The sequence below is a fragment of the Falco cherrug genome, chromosome 15 (assembly GCF_023634085.1).
Source record: "Falco cherrug isolate bFalChe1 chromosome 15, bFalChe1.pri, whole genome shotgun sequence".
NCBI classification, from domain to species: Eukaryota; Metazoa; Chordata; class Aves; order Falconiformes; family Falconidae; genus Falco; species Falco cherrug.
Window position 1 is genome coordinate 12,915,686 of NC_073711.1, and position 14,495 is coordinate 12,930,180.

The window sequence follows — 14,495 nt, forward strand, 5'->3', positions numbered from 1 at the left end:
AGCCAGCGACAGTAGGGTGAACAGAAACCTGAATGACATATCCGCCGGGAATCATTTATTCTGTGCTTTGCTCTTTTTTTAATACTATTCGCTTCCTCACAAATTAATCACAGATGGCCTAGGACCAGAGGCAACTCTGAGGCTTGGCCGGGTGGCCCCAGGAGCTGGGGCAGAGGCAGCCTGAGTCCCAGCCCTGCCTATGCTGCCCTGGTTAACAAGCAGCCCCCTTCCCTCTGCCTCAGTTTCCCTCTCCACGGCAGCCAGTGCAGCTCCCTGCATGACGCCGACGTGATTGTCCATCTTGCCTTCTCCAAGGAGCTTACCTGGCCCTACCGAGGGACAGGATTGCCCATCCGCTGAGCCTCTGGGAAAGGCAAGCACAGGGGTCCCAGCAGGAGGGCTGAGCCCCGCGGGGTCTGTGCCCCAGCCTGTCAGCAAGCCGGCCCTGTGCTGCGGCCCCGGGGCGGGCACCGCCAGGCCGGGCAGAGGGAGGAAGGGCCCCAGCTGTTCCCAGCCGCTCCCTCCCACTCAGCCGGGCAGAATCTCCAGGGCATCCCTCAGCCCCTGCGCAGCCTTCGATCCCAGCACGTCCCTCGTCCCCGGAGCATCCCTCAGCCCTGCACGTCCTCTGATCCCAGCACAGCCATCAGCCCTGCCCCATCCCTGAACCCCGGCGCATCCCTCGATCCCAGCGCACTAGCGCACCCCCCCAGCCCCTGCGCCCCCCCGACCCCCTGCGCCCCCGGCCCCTCGCAACCCCCGCGAGAAGCCGCCTCCCCGCCCGGCGCCGGGGCAGGACCTGCCGTCCCGCTCCCGCGGAGGACGCGGGCTCCAGCACAGCCCCGACGGGGCGGCAGAGGTCCCCGAGGCGGTGAGGAGGAGGCGGGCGCGGTGGCGGGGGGCTCCCCGCCGCCGTGCCCGCCTCCTCCCCGCCGCGGCGGGCGAGGCTCCGCCCGGCTCCCGGGGCCCGCAGCCGGCTGGCGCCCACCCCGCGGCGGGCTCCCGCTCGCCCGGACTATGAGGAGCGGGACCGGGCGGGGGGCGGCGGCAGCGGCGGCGGCAGCGGCCCCGGTGCGGCGGGAGCGGGAGCGGGAGCGCCGCCGCCGCCGGCCGGGTCATGCCCGTGCGCCCGGGGCGGCGGGGCTGCGGGCTGCGGCGGGATGGGCGCGCTCCGGGCCGGTGCCCTCGCCTTCCTCCTCCTCCTCCTCCTCGGCTGCCTCCTGCCCCGGCGCGGCCCGCTCAGGTGAGCGCACGGCGCGGGTCTCGGCGCTGCGCGGCCGGCGGGGCGGCCCCGCTCGCGGGCCGGGGGCTGCGGGGGCAGCGGCTCTCCGCACCGCACCCCCCCGCACCTGCCCCCCATCCCCCGGGAGCCGCACTTCCCCTCCGGGACCCGCGCACCACTCCCTCCCGGGGACGGATCTCTCCTGCGGGACCCGGGCAGCATCTCCCAGACCCGGAGGTGCCCCGGGACCCCCCACTCCCGATCCGGACCTCTCTGCAGGGGCTGCTCCCCCCAGCCCCAACCCTCCCAGCCCCAATCCGGAGCTCCACGCAGGCCGCTGGAGCTCCCCCAAACGCGGCCTCACCCTCCTTTCCGCGGGACCTTAACCCAGCACCCCGGGGACCCACCGGACGGTTCGTGTGCAGCTCCAGCGGCACGCAGGTGGGCTCTGCCTGTACCCAGCAGCCCCTGGCCCGGTGCTGGGTCCCCGCTGGTCCCCCAGACCCCAGGGCAGCTGGGACCCTGCCACAGTGGGAGAAGGGGCGAGCTGAGCCAGGTGATGGCCCAGGCAGCTCCTTCTGCAGGGCTGCAAAGCCCCTGTGATGCCCAGACCCTCTCCTGGCTCAGGGTGTTTGGGGGGGCTCAGGACAGTCCCTAACCTGGCCCCTGGCTCACCCAGGCCAGTGGGTGCCCCAGGTCCCGTGGGTGCAAGAACAACTCTTGGCCCACTTGGGTGGAAAGTCCGAAGCCCACCGGTCCCTTTTTCCATCTCTGGCCACCTTGTTGCTATCTGGGACAAGGTGGGATGCAGGGTAGAATGGTCCAGGCAGGGAGTGTTTGGGGGGCTGCAGTGCCCCTGGGCTGAGCCCACTCCCTGCCCTCACTCTCCCTCTCACCAGCTCATCCAGTACAACTGTGTGAGGGAACCGCAGCATTTGTGGTGGGGAGGGGGGAAACCGTATCAAAATGTCATCACTTCACATGCGGAAACTGCTTATCTCAGGTGGCATTTTTAGGCAGGCATGATCATTTTGCAGCCCCATTATCCTCTCGCTTCATGGAGGTGCTGAGCTCCAGGGCCCCGCAGTGCCTGGGTCAGGTTAGTGGCAGAGTCCCCTGGGGCAGGCAGTGCCCAAAATGGGGAGCTACAGCCAAACCTTGGGAAGAGCCCAGACCCAGGGGCTGTGTGCCAGCATGGCTTTGCCAGTGATGGAGGTGGCTGCACCCAGGGCACTTCTGCACCCCCTGCAATCCCCGGGGTCTGAGCATTGCTGGGGCTGCAGATCTGCTGCTGCTTCACGGAGCTAGCTGTCGCAGTGCCAAGGGAGCCTTCCTCCCACATGCTCCGGGGAGAACCCTCATCTTCCTCTCCAGTAGGGGAGGACAAGATTCACAGCTGTGAGGCAGGCAGAGGCCTGATTTAACTCCTTGTTACCCTCTTGCAGCTCTCCTCCCAAAGGTGCACCTTTCTAACACAGCTCCCAGAAGGGGACTTGCTCTCAGCCTTTTGCTCTTGGCCAGGACCAGTCTCTGGTACTCTGCTGCCCACCTCCAATTAAAGGGAAAACCTCCCTGGCTGGATCATTTTTGTGTGGCCATTGTGGCCATTTCTAACTGGCAAGAATGCATATAAGCCCCTCCGGGATGAATCCTCCTCTCCTGAGAGGAGGTAAGGGACAAGGTGTGTTGGTAGGAACAAGGGCCTCAAGGGGTCTCAGCTCCCAGCATCATCCTTTGCTTGTGATAACACGGTTGTAGCTCCAAGCAGGAGTGGGACCCACCTGGGCATGGACCTGGCAGAGTTATGAGGCAGCAAGCAGCAGCACCAGCAATATGCTCAAAGTTCTTTTGGGGTCTAGAGGTCTCCAGCTAATTCCTCTCCATCACAGCCAAATGCCTGTCAATATGGTGAGCGAACATCTCTCGCATTGTTTCTTGAAATGATCATTATAGACTGATGGAAGGAGAGAAACTGGCAGGCTAAGATGCATTCACAAAAATAGCCCCTCCAAGGTCAGTTTAAATAAGTCTCCATCATTATTGGGAGTGCTGCATGGGAAAGCTCATGTCAGCTCCACGCCACAGCCGGTGGGGAGGTAGGTTTTGCTGCTCCTCTCCTGCCACATCATCTTGGTCCCTGGCAAGGTGTCACAACCCCAGCTGTGCTCCTGGGAACCTCATCATTCAAGCCAGAGCAGCCCATGGCTCAGGGCGTGTGTCGTGTCCCGCAAGCCAAGCCCCCCAGGCCATGAGTCTATGCAGGCAGAGTACCGATGTTCGCTCAGCAACTCAAGCCAGGGCTTGCAATTGAACCCAGGGAGGGTCCCTCCCCACTTCCCCCCTCCAGCACTGGAACAGAACCCATCTGCTATGCACAAGGCCATTGTCCGCTGCATCCCATCCCATCCCCACCCCTCCCAGCCCCAAACACCATGCCAGGGGACATGGCAGGCAGGGACTTTGTTGGTAGGGGGACAGGCAAAATGTGGGCGTGTGGCACTCAGACTGTGGCAGGCAAGGGGGCAAGCCACCAGGATCACAGCGGATGGAGGAAGGGGTCCCAGGGTCAGCACGCTGACTCAGCACTGGAGCAGATGCGGCAGGGGCACAGCCGCTTCCCCTGCCAGCTGGCAATCCCGGCAGGGTGCCAAAATGTGCCTGCAGACCCTTGCTGCCAGCAGGCAGCTAACCTGCCTCCTCTGCCCTGCAGGCTGGTCTCAGGGCGGGAGGAGATTAAAGCTGCTTCCCGAAGCTCACCCCAGCCCATGTCACCCTCTGATTTCCTGGACAAGCTTATGGGACGAACGTCAGGGTATGACGCCCGGATCCGACCCAACTTCAAAGGTAAGAGGAAGATGTGAGGTTCCCAACCCTGGCAGTGATCCATGCTTATGGCTGCCCAAAACCAGGGAATGGGCAGGCGTGGGTTTGGGGGCAGGACCCTGACACACATTCTTTCATCCCGGCACCCTCCCCAGAGTCCTGGCTGCTCCTGCAATCACAGCCGCCTTGCACGTGCCTGCTGGGCCTGCCGGCGTGGGCAGCTGCAGTGCTTGCAGGGTGTGCTGGGGTTCACCCCGACACACTACAGGGGTGAGCCCAGCAGGCAGGGGGATGCTCGTGTGCATTCATCCACACAGCACGTGGAGGAGGCATCACCCCCACGTGTGTCTGTGTGGTGCACGTCTCCCCAGCCAGCGGCAAGAGGAGGCTTCATGCTGTTTTCCAGGTCCGCCTGTCAACGTGACGTGCAACATCTTCATCAACAGCTTCGGCTCTGTCACTGAGACCACCATGGTGAGGGTTTCGCCAGCGTGACGGGCTCCTTTCCCAGTGCGTCAGGGCTGGTGGTGGCTCTGCCAGGGATTGTGCATATCCCAGTGCCCGAGCCCGTGGCCGTGATCGGGGGAGTCCTGTGAGCCCTTGCCCAGAGCCAGCTCTGGCACTGTGGTGGGGACATGCAGAGCCATAGCAAATGGTCGTGGCTTTTCTGGGGTCAGTTAATCAGAGTTTGGCTGTGTGGACCACATTCCCCATGCCTGAGCTGGGAGAAACACCCCAAGGGGTCAGGGCGAGGTAGCTGCTGGTAGCTCCACTCCCTGCTGCTTGCAGGCTTCCAGGTACATTATAACACAAATGAGCAATGTGTCCCCACCATCTCCAGCCTCCTCAGGTGCATAAGGAACTCCTTTGAGGATGCCCAAGCGCTAAAAATTCCTTGTTTGTGCCACTGCAAAGCCTTGATACTGTCAACCGTCACATCAACCCCTCCCTACAGGGCCATAGAGCCCTGTGAGAAACACTGCAGGCAGCAGCTGCTGGTCCTCCTACTCCTCCCTCTCCGCTTAGCTGCTGTGGCTTTGGTTTTTTAATTTCCCCTGGCTGCTGGACAGCGTGAGAAGGCTCCTGAGCTGCCCCTGTCCCACGTGTGGTTAGTGTCAGGCAGGCAGCACGTGCAGGGCTGAGCCTCCACCAAGAGACCCCCCTCCACTTCCTCCTCCTCCTCCCTGGGCACCATGGGGTGCTCCCTGCTGATGCAGTGCCTTCTGCCCCAGGACTACCGGGTGAACGTGTTCCTGCGGCAGCAGTGGAATGACCCCCGCCTGGCTTACCGCGAGTACCCTGACGACTCCCTCGACCTTGACCCCTCCATGCTTGACTCCATCTGGAAGCCAGACTTGTTCTTTGCCAACGAGAAAGGGGCCAATTTCCACGAGGTCACCACCGATAACAAGCTGCTGCGTATCTTCAAGAATGGCAATGTGCTCTACAGCATTAGGTAGAACCCTCTCACCCTCTGGTGCAGTGCCGAACTGGCAAGGCAAAGATTTGCTCTTTTCCTTCCACGGGGCAGCTTTTCCACTTCAACTGCCCCAGCCTTCAGCAACCCTCTCCTTTCCTCTGCCTCCTCCAGGCTAACATTAATCCTGTCCTGCCCCATGGACCTCAAGAACTTCCCCATGGACATCCAGACATGCACCATGCAGCTGGAAAGCTGTAAGTATCTAGGGGGCTTCAAGCTGTGCTTCATCCCCCCATCCCATCCCATCCCATCCCATCCCATCCCATCCCATCCCATCCCATCCCATCCCACCCCATCCCAAAGGTTGGCTTCTCCCTGCTTCTGAGGGAGGTGAGCAGGAAGGAGTGGTCATTCATGGTGGGGATGAATGGGGTGCATATCCCCCACCCCAGCCCATGGTTCCCTCTGTCCCCTCCAGTTGGCTACACCATGAACGACCTCATCTTTGAGTGGCTGGAGAAGCAGGAGGCTGTGCAAGTGGCAGAGGGCTTGACGCTCCCACAGTTCATCCTCAGGGATGAGAAGGACCTGGGCTATTGCACCAAGTACTACAATACAGGTGAGTACCCCAGGGACCTGCTGCCATCCCTCACCATGGCCCAGGGGTCCCTCTCACCCATCAGGGCTGTCTTTCCCTGCAGGCAAGTTCACCTGCATTGAGGTGAAGTTCCACCTGGAGAGGCAGATGGGTTACTACTTGATCCAGATGTACATCCCCAGCCTGCTCATCGTCATCCTCTCCTGGGTCTCCTTCTGGATCAACATGGATGCGGCGCCAGCACGGGTGGGCTTGGGCATCACCACTGTGCTCACCATGACCACGCAGAGCGCTGGCTCCCGTGCCTCCCTGCCCAAGGTCAGTGCTGGCTCCATGCTGGGCTCCCACACTGCAGCCTGCCCAACATACCTGGGGTGCCCACTGCCCCCCTGCCCCCGCCCCGTGCCCTAGGGACATCATTCCCTTGGGAATGGCTGGCTCCGTGCCAGCTAGGGCACCACACTTGCTGAGGGGGAAGGAACGTGCTGCTGCTTGCCTGGGCGAGCTCTGGCCTGTGTGTCCCGGCTGAGAGGGCTCCTGTGCTCCTTGGCAGAGGACCTGGCAGTGAGGGGGACAAGTGAGGTGGGGGGCAGTGGGTCCCTGAGCCCCCTCTCACCCTTGCAGGTCTCTTACGTGAAGGCCATCGATATCTGGATGGCTGTGTGCCTGCTATTCGTCTTTGCCGCCTTGTTGGAGTACGCAGCCGTCAACTTTGTCTCCCGCCAGCACAAGGAGTTCATGCGCCTGCGCCGGCGCCAGCGGCGACAGAGGATGGTGAGTCCTTCCTGCCACTGCTGTCACAATGTCTGCCCATCCTCAGCCACCAAGGGGACACCCAGGCCTGCAGGGCCAGCTTCTCAGCAGCTACCGGGGCAGGGCTCAGTGCTGGGCTGTGTCCCACTGCCCAGGGCTTGCGGCCAGCCCCTCCAGCACAGCAGGGACCCATGGGCATCACAGTCCTGTCTGCCTGACTAGCACAGTGCACTGCACCCATGGGTGCCCCAGGCCCTGCCAGCACAAACGTGCCCAGGGTGCCATCCTCCTCCTGCTGGAACATCCCTAAGCTCTGCTTCCTCAGAAAAAGCAGAAAAATAAACAGCAATGGTGGGGGAAACGTCATTCCCCCTTACCTGCAGCCCCAAACTGGGGTTCCTCACTGTGCTGCAACAATGACTGGGGCTCACTGCTCCATCAGGGCGGTGAAGCACCAAGGGGACCTGGTGGCACCAAGGGACAGGGTCTGGGCTGCAGATGGGAGCACAGCATGGCCTGGAGAGGCATGGTCCCTCACTGGCAGGACAGCCCTCCCCTCCGGCAGCCCACTGGCACAGGCATAAGGCCTGTGAGATGCTTGGGGAAGGCACACAGCTGCCCCACTCTCATTTTCTTGCCATAAGCACAACATGAGGCACCAGACCTCCATGGAAAACACAAGCACACATACACACCGCACAGGCTCGCAGTGCCCTGTGTGGCCAAATCCCTTTGGCACATGCTGAAGACAGATACCAGTGCCCAGGCACTGCTGGGGGGGGCTTTTCCCCCCCACACAGAGCCCCCAGTCCCCTGTCATCCCCATCCCGGCACCCAGAGCTGCTGTCCCTGGGGTCAGGGCAGAGCCATCCATCACCCGCTGTCCTGTTTCTGTTTGGTGCACTCTGTTGGATGCCAAAAGGGCCTGAGCAGCGGGACAGCCAGCCTGGAGTCCCTGCGGCAGCTGAGCAGCCAGCACGGCGGCGAGCACACCTACACGACGCTCTCGCAGCTCTCCAACTCCCGGGTAAAGCACAACCCTCCAGCAGCTCCCCCCACAGTGCAGCACAGTGCACCCCCAGTCAGCCTCACCCTGCCTCCCCAAAATAAGCCCCCAAGGAGCTGGCCTCAGGGGCCAGCAAGGGCCTGTGGAAGAAGCAGGGCAGAGATTTGCACAGAGCATTTGCCTGTAGGATGGAGCTGCTACTCCCTGGGCTGAAAAGAGATTTGAAAGGGATGGGAATAGAACAGAGTTCCCTGGAGACACCCCCGCTCCGTGCCTCAGTTTCCTTTTCCATAAAGCAGGACCAGTGCAGCCCCCTCTGCCAAGGGGTGAGTGATGCTGGGGCAGACCAATGGCCACCCCTGGGCTGCTGCCCAGCTGCCCAGGCCATGCCCACATCTCTGGCAAAGGTGAGGGCTCTGCCTGTCCGTCCTTCCCGGCACAGGCAGGTCTGTGGCACTTGCGGCTGCCTGCAGTAGCCCCGGTGCGGGCAGTTGCTCAGGGCACACAGGCCCTTTGCAGCTTGAGGTGTAGGGAGGAGCGGTGGGGCAGGGCAGGCTTCCAGGCTGGTGTGGGGATGCCTGGGTACGACCAGGAGAGGAGATCAGGTCTGGTACATCCTTGCCTCCCCACCTGCCTGGGCTGCCCCAAGCCTCTCCTCTGCCATCATCAGGCCTTGGATGCCAGGAGAGGCTTCCTGGCTCCCCCCAGAGCGCTCCCCTGCTCCCTGCCTGTCACAGGCCCTGAGCACCCGCTCCGGGAGACAAACATCCACCTGGACAGGGAGCGGGAGGCTCTGCTGAGCCTAGGAACCATCTGCCGGCTTAAAAGAGACCAAAGTGCCACTGCTCTGAGGTGGAGGCTGCAAAGCCACCCTGGGGTGCCACCAGCAAGGCTCTGGTTGCAGCCAGGAGCACCCTGGCTTGCTGCTGGGTCAGAGACCGGAGCAGAGCCCCGGTGCCCACAGGTCCTGTGCCAGCACTGCCTGACACAGCACAGCCTGGGTGCCACAGCCCAGTAGCAAATCCCTCCCACAGATCCCGCAAAGCTGGGCCCTGGGAGCCCCCTGCACTCAGCCTTGGCACCCAGCAAGCACCCTGGGCTGCCCCAACCCAGAGGGACCCAGCTGGGAGGACTAGCATCCCCAGTTTGCCATCTCCTCCCCCAAATGCCCTGGCTGGGGCTGCTGCCTCCCTGGGCCAGGGGAATAGCTGCTGCCTCCCAGGGCACACAGTCCGTCCACCCCCCATCCCCCCATCCCAGTCCCCCGTTCCCTGGCACAGTGTCCCCTGGGGCAGCCACAAGCACTCAGCCTGGAGCAGGGGAATAAAACTCTGCTGCAAATGAGAACTGATCTCAGCAATTTGAGCCACTGCTGCTCTTCCCACTGAGAAATCTTGCTTAGCTGGTGGATTGCTGAGTTAAATAAAGATACCAGGGTGCAAGCTCTCTGCATGAGATCCCCCTTGCCGGCTGAGCGCCTGTGCAGGCTGACCTCAGCGAGAAAGCTGCTCTCCATGGTTTGGAGGGCAGTGCCAGCTGGAGATGATGTCTGGGATCTGGCACCCGGGCTGTGTGCAGGCATGGCGTGAGGTGAGGGGCTGGCCTCCAGCATGCCCTGGGAGAAGAGACCCACCGCAGCTGGATAGGGCACAAGCAGAGCAGAGGCAACACGAGCCACAGAGACCAAAGTGGCCTGTGGGCTCATCAAGAAGCCAGACACGCAGCCTGGGCTTGCATGTGCCAGCCCCTTGCCAAACCTTTGCACACACAACACCCCAGAGGATAGAAGAGCAGGACGAGGCGAGTCACTAACAGTGGGCAGCTGTTGGTGGGGAGGGGCATGGGCACCACTGGCATGCACCCAAGTGGCCACGAAGTGACCAGAGCCATGCCGCAAACAGTGGCAGTAGACTGCGACCAGAGGGTGAGGGCAGGTGCCTGGCTTACACGGCACTTTTGAAGATTTTACAGGCATGCAGCTTCACAGGGCAACTGCCCTCTCTGTAGCCTCCCACCAGCATGGGGGGAGTTGGGGTGAGCAAGGGCAGAGAGACCAGCAAGGAAGGAGTCCAGCTCGCTCAGCCCCGCTCCTCTGTTGTGCTGGACAGCCCCCACCAAGCAGCCATAGAGAGAAATGGGGGTCTGGGCCCTTGGAGGGACCCGGGGGGCCTGCAAGTCCTGATGGTAGCCAGGCTCCTGCATCCCTGGCCAGCTCTTCCCTTGCAAGCTGCTTGCCTCCTCCTATTCACTGACACAAGCACACTTCCACCCTGCAGCAAACACAGCTGTCACAACAGTGCCTGCACCCCCAGGCTCTCTGCACCCCAGGGTAACCTGCCTCTCAATGCAACCTGCATCCCCTGCACCCATATGTTCCCATCTCTCCCTCCACCATTTCACCCCCAGCCCCTCGGCTGCCAGAGAACCAGGCTTCCCAAGTCCCCAGGCTGGAGCTGGGTGGAGACCAGAGGGATCAGTGTCGGGCTGCCAGGGTCAGGGTTGCCCTTGGATGCTCCCTTAAAACACGGTCCTGATGACAAAGCAGTCGGTCAGTGCTCACCTCCACCTGCACACACCACTGCCTGCCTCTGCCCACAGCCTGCTTTTTCCTGCACACTTTGAGCTTTCTGAAAAAGCACCTAACCTTGTGCTGGGCACTCACATGACTGTATCGCCTGGTGGGGGGTGTCTAGGACATGCAGCCGCAAATGCCTGCTCACCCTGCAGTATCGATGTCCATGGGATGCCCCAGCTGACAGCCTTTCCTTTCACCAGGAGGAAGAGCTTGTCCGTGAGAGTCGCTTCTACTTGCGAGGCTATGGGCTGAGCCACTGCCTGCAGCCAAAGAATGGAGCTGGGGAGGGCCCTGGCATCTACAGCCCCCCACCAGCCAGCATGCTGCTGCGGGAAGGGGAAAGCCTCCGCAGGCGCTACATTGACCGGGCAAAACGCATTGACACCATCTCCCGAGCTGTCTTTCCCTTCACCTTCCTGGTCTTCAATATCTTCTACTGGGTTGTCTACAAAGTGCTGCGCTCAGAGGACATCCACTCGGTGCCCTGAGGCCTGGAAAAGCATGACTGCCTCTCGGTCTGATGTCCCAGTGCGCCCAGGCACCATGACCTCAGCCAGAACCACGTTCCCCTCTGTCCTGGAGCAGCAGCACTGCCAGGCTGGGCCTCAGAGCCTGGACAAGTGGCAGCTCCCATGTCCCTTTGGAAGCTGGGGCACCAAGGGCAGGGATCAGCAACCCCAGGTCCTCTCCTGCCTTCTGCATGGTGTCACCCCCAGGTACCCAGGGATGCTGTGCTGCAGGGGGAGCCCCAGGTACCTGGGGATGCTGTGTGCCAGGGCACAGGGGAGGTTCTGGTACTGAGGGATGCTGGTGGCCAGGGAACACCACTTCCCAGCCAAACACTCTCCACCTCTCCGCTCCTTCCATGTCAAGTTGCTGCTTCTTCAGGCTGCATCACTGAGTCATGGGCCACAAGCAGGCAGGCGAGAGGGTGCAGTCCTCTCTCCTCCCCTGGCCTGGAGCTTGGTTGCAGGAAAGAGCACACAGCACCCCTGCCTGAGCTCGGACTGTGTGGGATGCTGGCTATGGCCCCATAGCCCCCAGTCCAGCAGTGGACAGGGTGCCTCTGGCCCCTAGCCAGCTCCAACGCACAGCAAAGCAGTGGGTCGGGGATGCTTCTCTCCCTGCAGAGCCCAGAGGTGCCCACGATGCCCGCAGCTGCAGGCGGGACTGTGGCAGGGACACCGGGCAGAAGGCTCCATTTTCTTTGAGGAAATGCCAGCCCTGGGGCAGGCAGCAGGTGAGCCCAGTCCTGCTGGTGGTGAAGGGACACAAATGGCCATTGCAGCTGCAGGGAAGAGCTGCTTGGCACTGGGGAGCCAGCAGTGCACTCCCTTGCAGGGCAGGGCCCACAGCCCATCTTCTGATAGAGATTTTTAGGATGAAAGTAGTGGGGGCAGCTTGGCCTATCCTTTTGAAGGAGTAGAATGAGTGGTGGCATCCCCAGACTGCTACGTTCCCACAGCACCACAGTGCCAGCAGAGAGCTGGAGGTGAGAACCGCCCTGTTCCCCAGCTTTTTCCCCACCCTGGCACCCAGGCGCGGTGTCCCCCAGGCAGGTTCACCCCTGCTGCTCCTCCACTGGAGAGGAGAGCATCCAAAACCTCAACAAGACAAGCTCAGCAAGGCTTCCAGCCCTCCAGACCTGGATATCCTCTGTGCTTAGCAGGAAATAAAAGCAGTAGGTGATGTTTTTGTAGATCCTACAGAAAGAAATGTGTTGATGCTCTCCTTTCCCCCTGCTCACAGCCAGCCCAGGGAGGGCTGCAGCCCAGCAGAGCCCATCTCCCCACAATCCCCAGTGCAGGAGGGTGCCCAGGGTCTTCCAAGCAGGGTGGGATGGAAACTGGATTTGCCCCTTTCCTTGGAGGCTGTGGTGCCACCATTTAACAGCGAGGGCCCCAGTGACCCGCCTATCATGGCAAAAGGGACCCTGCAGGGTGGGCAGGAGGCCAGCACTGCCTGATGAAGCCAGACCTGGGCAGAGCCCCCTGCCATGGCCCCCAGCCCCACTCCTCAGGCAGGCATCACCCTCTCCATCGCATGAGTCACTGGGGGCGAAGCCCTGCCATTCCCACCCCCTGCCCAGCCCCTCCAGCCCTGCAGAGCACTCAGCCACATGCACCCATTTCACAGATGGGGCAAGTGGAAGAGAACTGGCCCCAGGCCACTCCCAGGACCCACCAGGACAGCTGAGCCAGCTCCATCCCACCGCCACTGCTGTACATGCCCTCCCAGCTGTGGGGGTCCCCACAGGGCCCCACCGTGCTTCCAGGTCAGGCTTTTGGGACGTGTTTTTGGGAAGGCTCCGTTTGGAGGCAGAGGAAGGGGTTGCACCTCGACTGCTCAGCTCACCTGGCACCCAGTGCCCAGAGGCAGCAACGGGGAGGTGCCAGTGCCAGGCAGCGCTCGCAGGCACTAGGCAGCCAAGCCACCCTCTAGCAGCGGTGGGTTTTTAAACAGCATCAATCTTCCTACGCAAATAAAGCCTTTCTGGGATTTTCAGTGGTGTGCTGGGGGTTTGCCTCTTCCAAAGACCCTACAGCCAGCTCCAGGTGTGTGGGAGGGACGTGGGGACAAGGGTACAACAGTCCTCTGGGGACAGAAGCCCTGAACTGCAATTGCACCCCAAGATCATTACTTCCAGGGGTGATTTTTCTGACACAATTGGCGGTGACTGTCAGGTTTTATCTCCCATGTGGGAGACACCAGCAGGGCTGGGCAGGAGCCCCCCACAAGCTCCCAGCCCCAAACCTCATCACTCTCCTTGCCCCCCTCCAGCTCTGTGGGTACTCCCTGTGGTCACCCCAGCTCCTTTCCACCCCACCCGGGCTTGGCCAGGGGGAAGGACCCAAGATGGGGCAGAAGTCGGGTAGGGGGTGCTTCGGCTCTGTGGTGGAGCTCAGACACCCGAATGCAGGCAAGCATCCTGATGGGTGAGCCTCCCTGTGCGGTCCCTTCGTGCCGGCTCGCTGGGCAGATGCCAGCCTTACAGAGCTGCCAGCTGTCCCAGGGGGCTTACGCCAGCCCTGCAGTGCCATCCGGGGCCAGCACTTTTGTCCCCAGCTGGCACAGGGGCAGGCAGAGCCTGCAGCTGAGGGCTGAGCACCCGAGCAAACATCAATCTCCCTCTGTCCTCCTGGCCAAGTTTCACAGACCGGCTCTGTTGGTACCTCGCAGCCCCATCGCCTGCCCAGCCCCATTGGGGTCTTCTGTGGCAGGGAAGAGAGAAAGCAAATGCACCCATGCTGGTTTGGTGCTGGTTTTTTTTCTTCAGATGGGACAAATCAAACCCCCCAAAACCTTTCTCCTGCCCCCACCCCAAACCTAGAAAGGATGCAGCCAAGGGAAGAGCTGGGAGCTGTTTCACGCCAGTGCGGTGTGCCCAGCTTCTTCACTCCCTGCTTTTCTTTCTCTCCCTTGCTGAACATCAGGTCTGGGCACCTAGTGTCTGGAGATAAACGCTGCCGTCAGCCCTAAGCCCCCTGGCTCTGAGAAACAACACGTCCCAGAAGAACGAATAGGGTAAAAAGCCAATACAACCTTCCTAAGTTAAAGCTCCCAGGTCCCGTGTGCTGGTCACAGCAAAGTGCGGGGGGCCTTGCTGCTGGCACCGCACTTGCAAAGGCATGAGGGGAACGCTGCCCCACAGATCTGCAGACTCTTGCAGCTCCGGTGTCCCTGGGAGCAGTTTCAGGGTCAGGAGCAGCACTTAGCCCCCACCCCTTGTCCTCCCAGCAGCCCAGTTTGGATTGGGACCTGCTGGGACACCCACAGAGCTGCACGGCTGTCATTGCCCTCCAGCACACAGCTCCAGCAGGTTGCTCACATCCTGGGGACAGTGGCAGAGCCCAGGCTGGGGGTGCTGAGCCCCATGCCCTCCTGTGGGTTGCAGCATGGCCAGAGGCCAGCGCAGGTGGCTCCATCCCCCAGCAAAGCCCATGGCCTTCTGACAGAGTTTTCCACTTCCCATCCAAGGCCGTGCACTGCAGGATGCATCCCAGCCACCACGGAAAGCAGCTGCAGGCATGGGACCAACAGCCATGGCCAAGTTAATTGCTAGTTTAAATGGAAGTTAATGGAGTTACTCTGGGTTAA

The 14,495-nt window shown here is 61.7% G+C and overlaps 1 protein-coding gene across 2 annotated transcripts; it reads left to right on the forward strand.

Annotated features, from left to right (window-relative positions):
* The first annotated feature begins 869 nt into the window (after positions 1-869).
* LOC102046711 (glycine receptor subunit alpha-4) lies at positions 870-12,880 on the forward strand. Of its 2 annotated transcripts, XM_055727768.1 has the most exons (10): positions 870-1,243; positions 3,933-4,066; positions 4,452-4,519; positions 5,278-5,501; positions 5,637-5,719; positions 5,944-6,084; positions 6,167-6,381; positions 6,688-6,837; positions 7,739-7,843; positions 10,598-12,880. In XM_055727768.1, the coding sequence occupies exons 1-10, from the start codon at positions 1,161-1,163 to the stop codon at positions 10,883-10,885; spliced, it is 1,491 nt and encodes a 496-aa protein (XP_055583743.1). In that variant the 5' UTR covers positions 870-1,160; the 3' UTR covers positions 10,886-12,880. The 2 variants fall into 2 exon arrangements, with proteins under 2 accessions (XP_055583743.1, XP_055583744.1); XM_055727769.1 differs by lacking the exon at positions 7,739-7,843 and having other exon boundaries at positions 872-1,243.
* Positions 12,881-14,495: the final 1,615 nt, after the last annotated feature.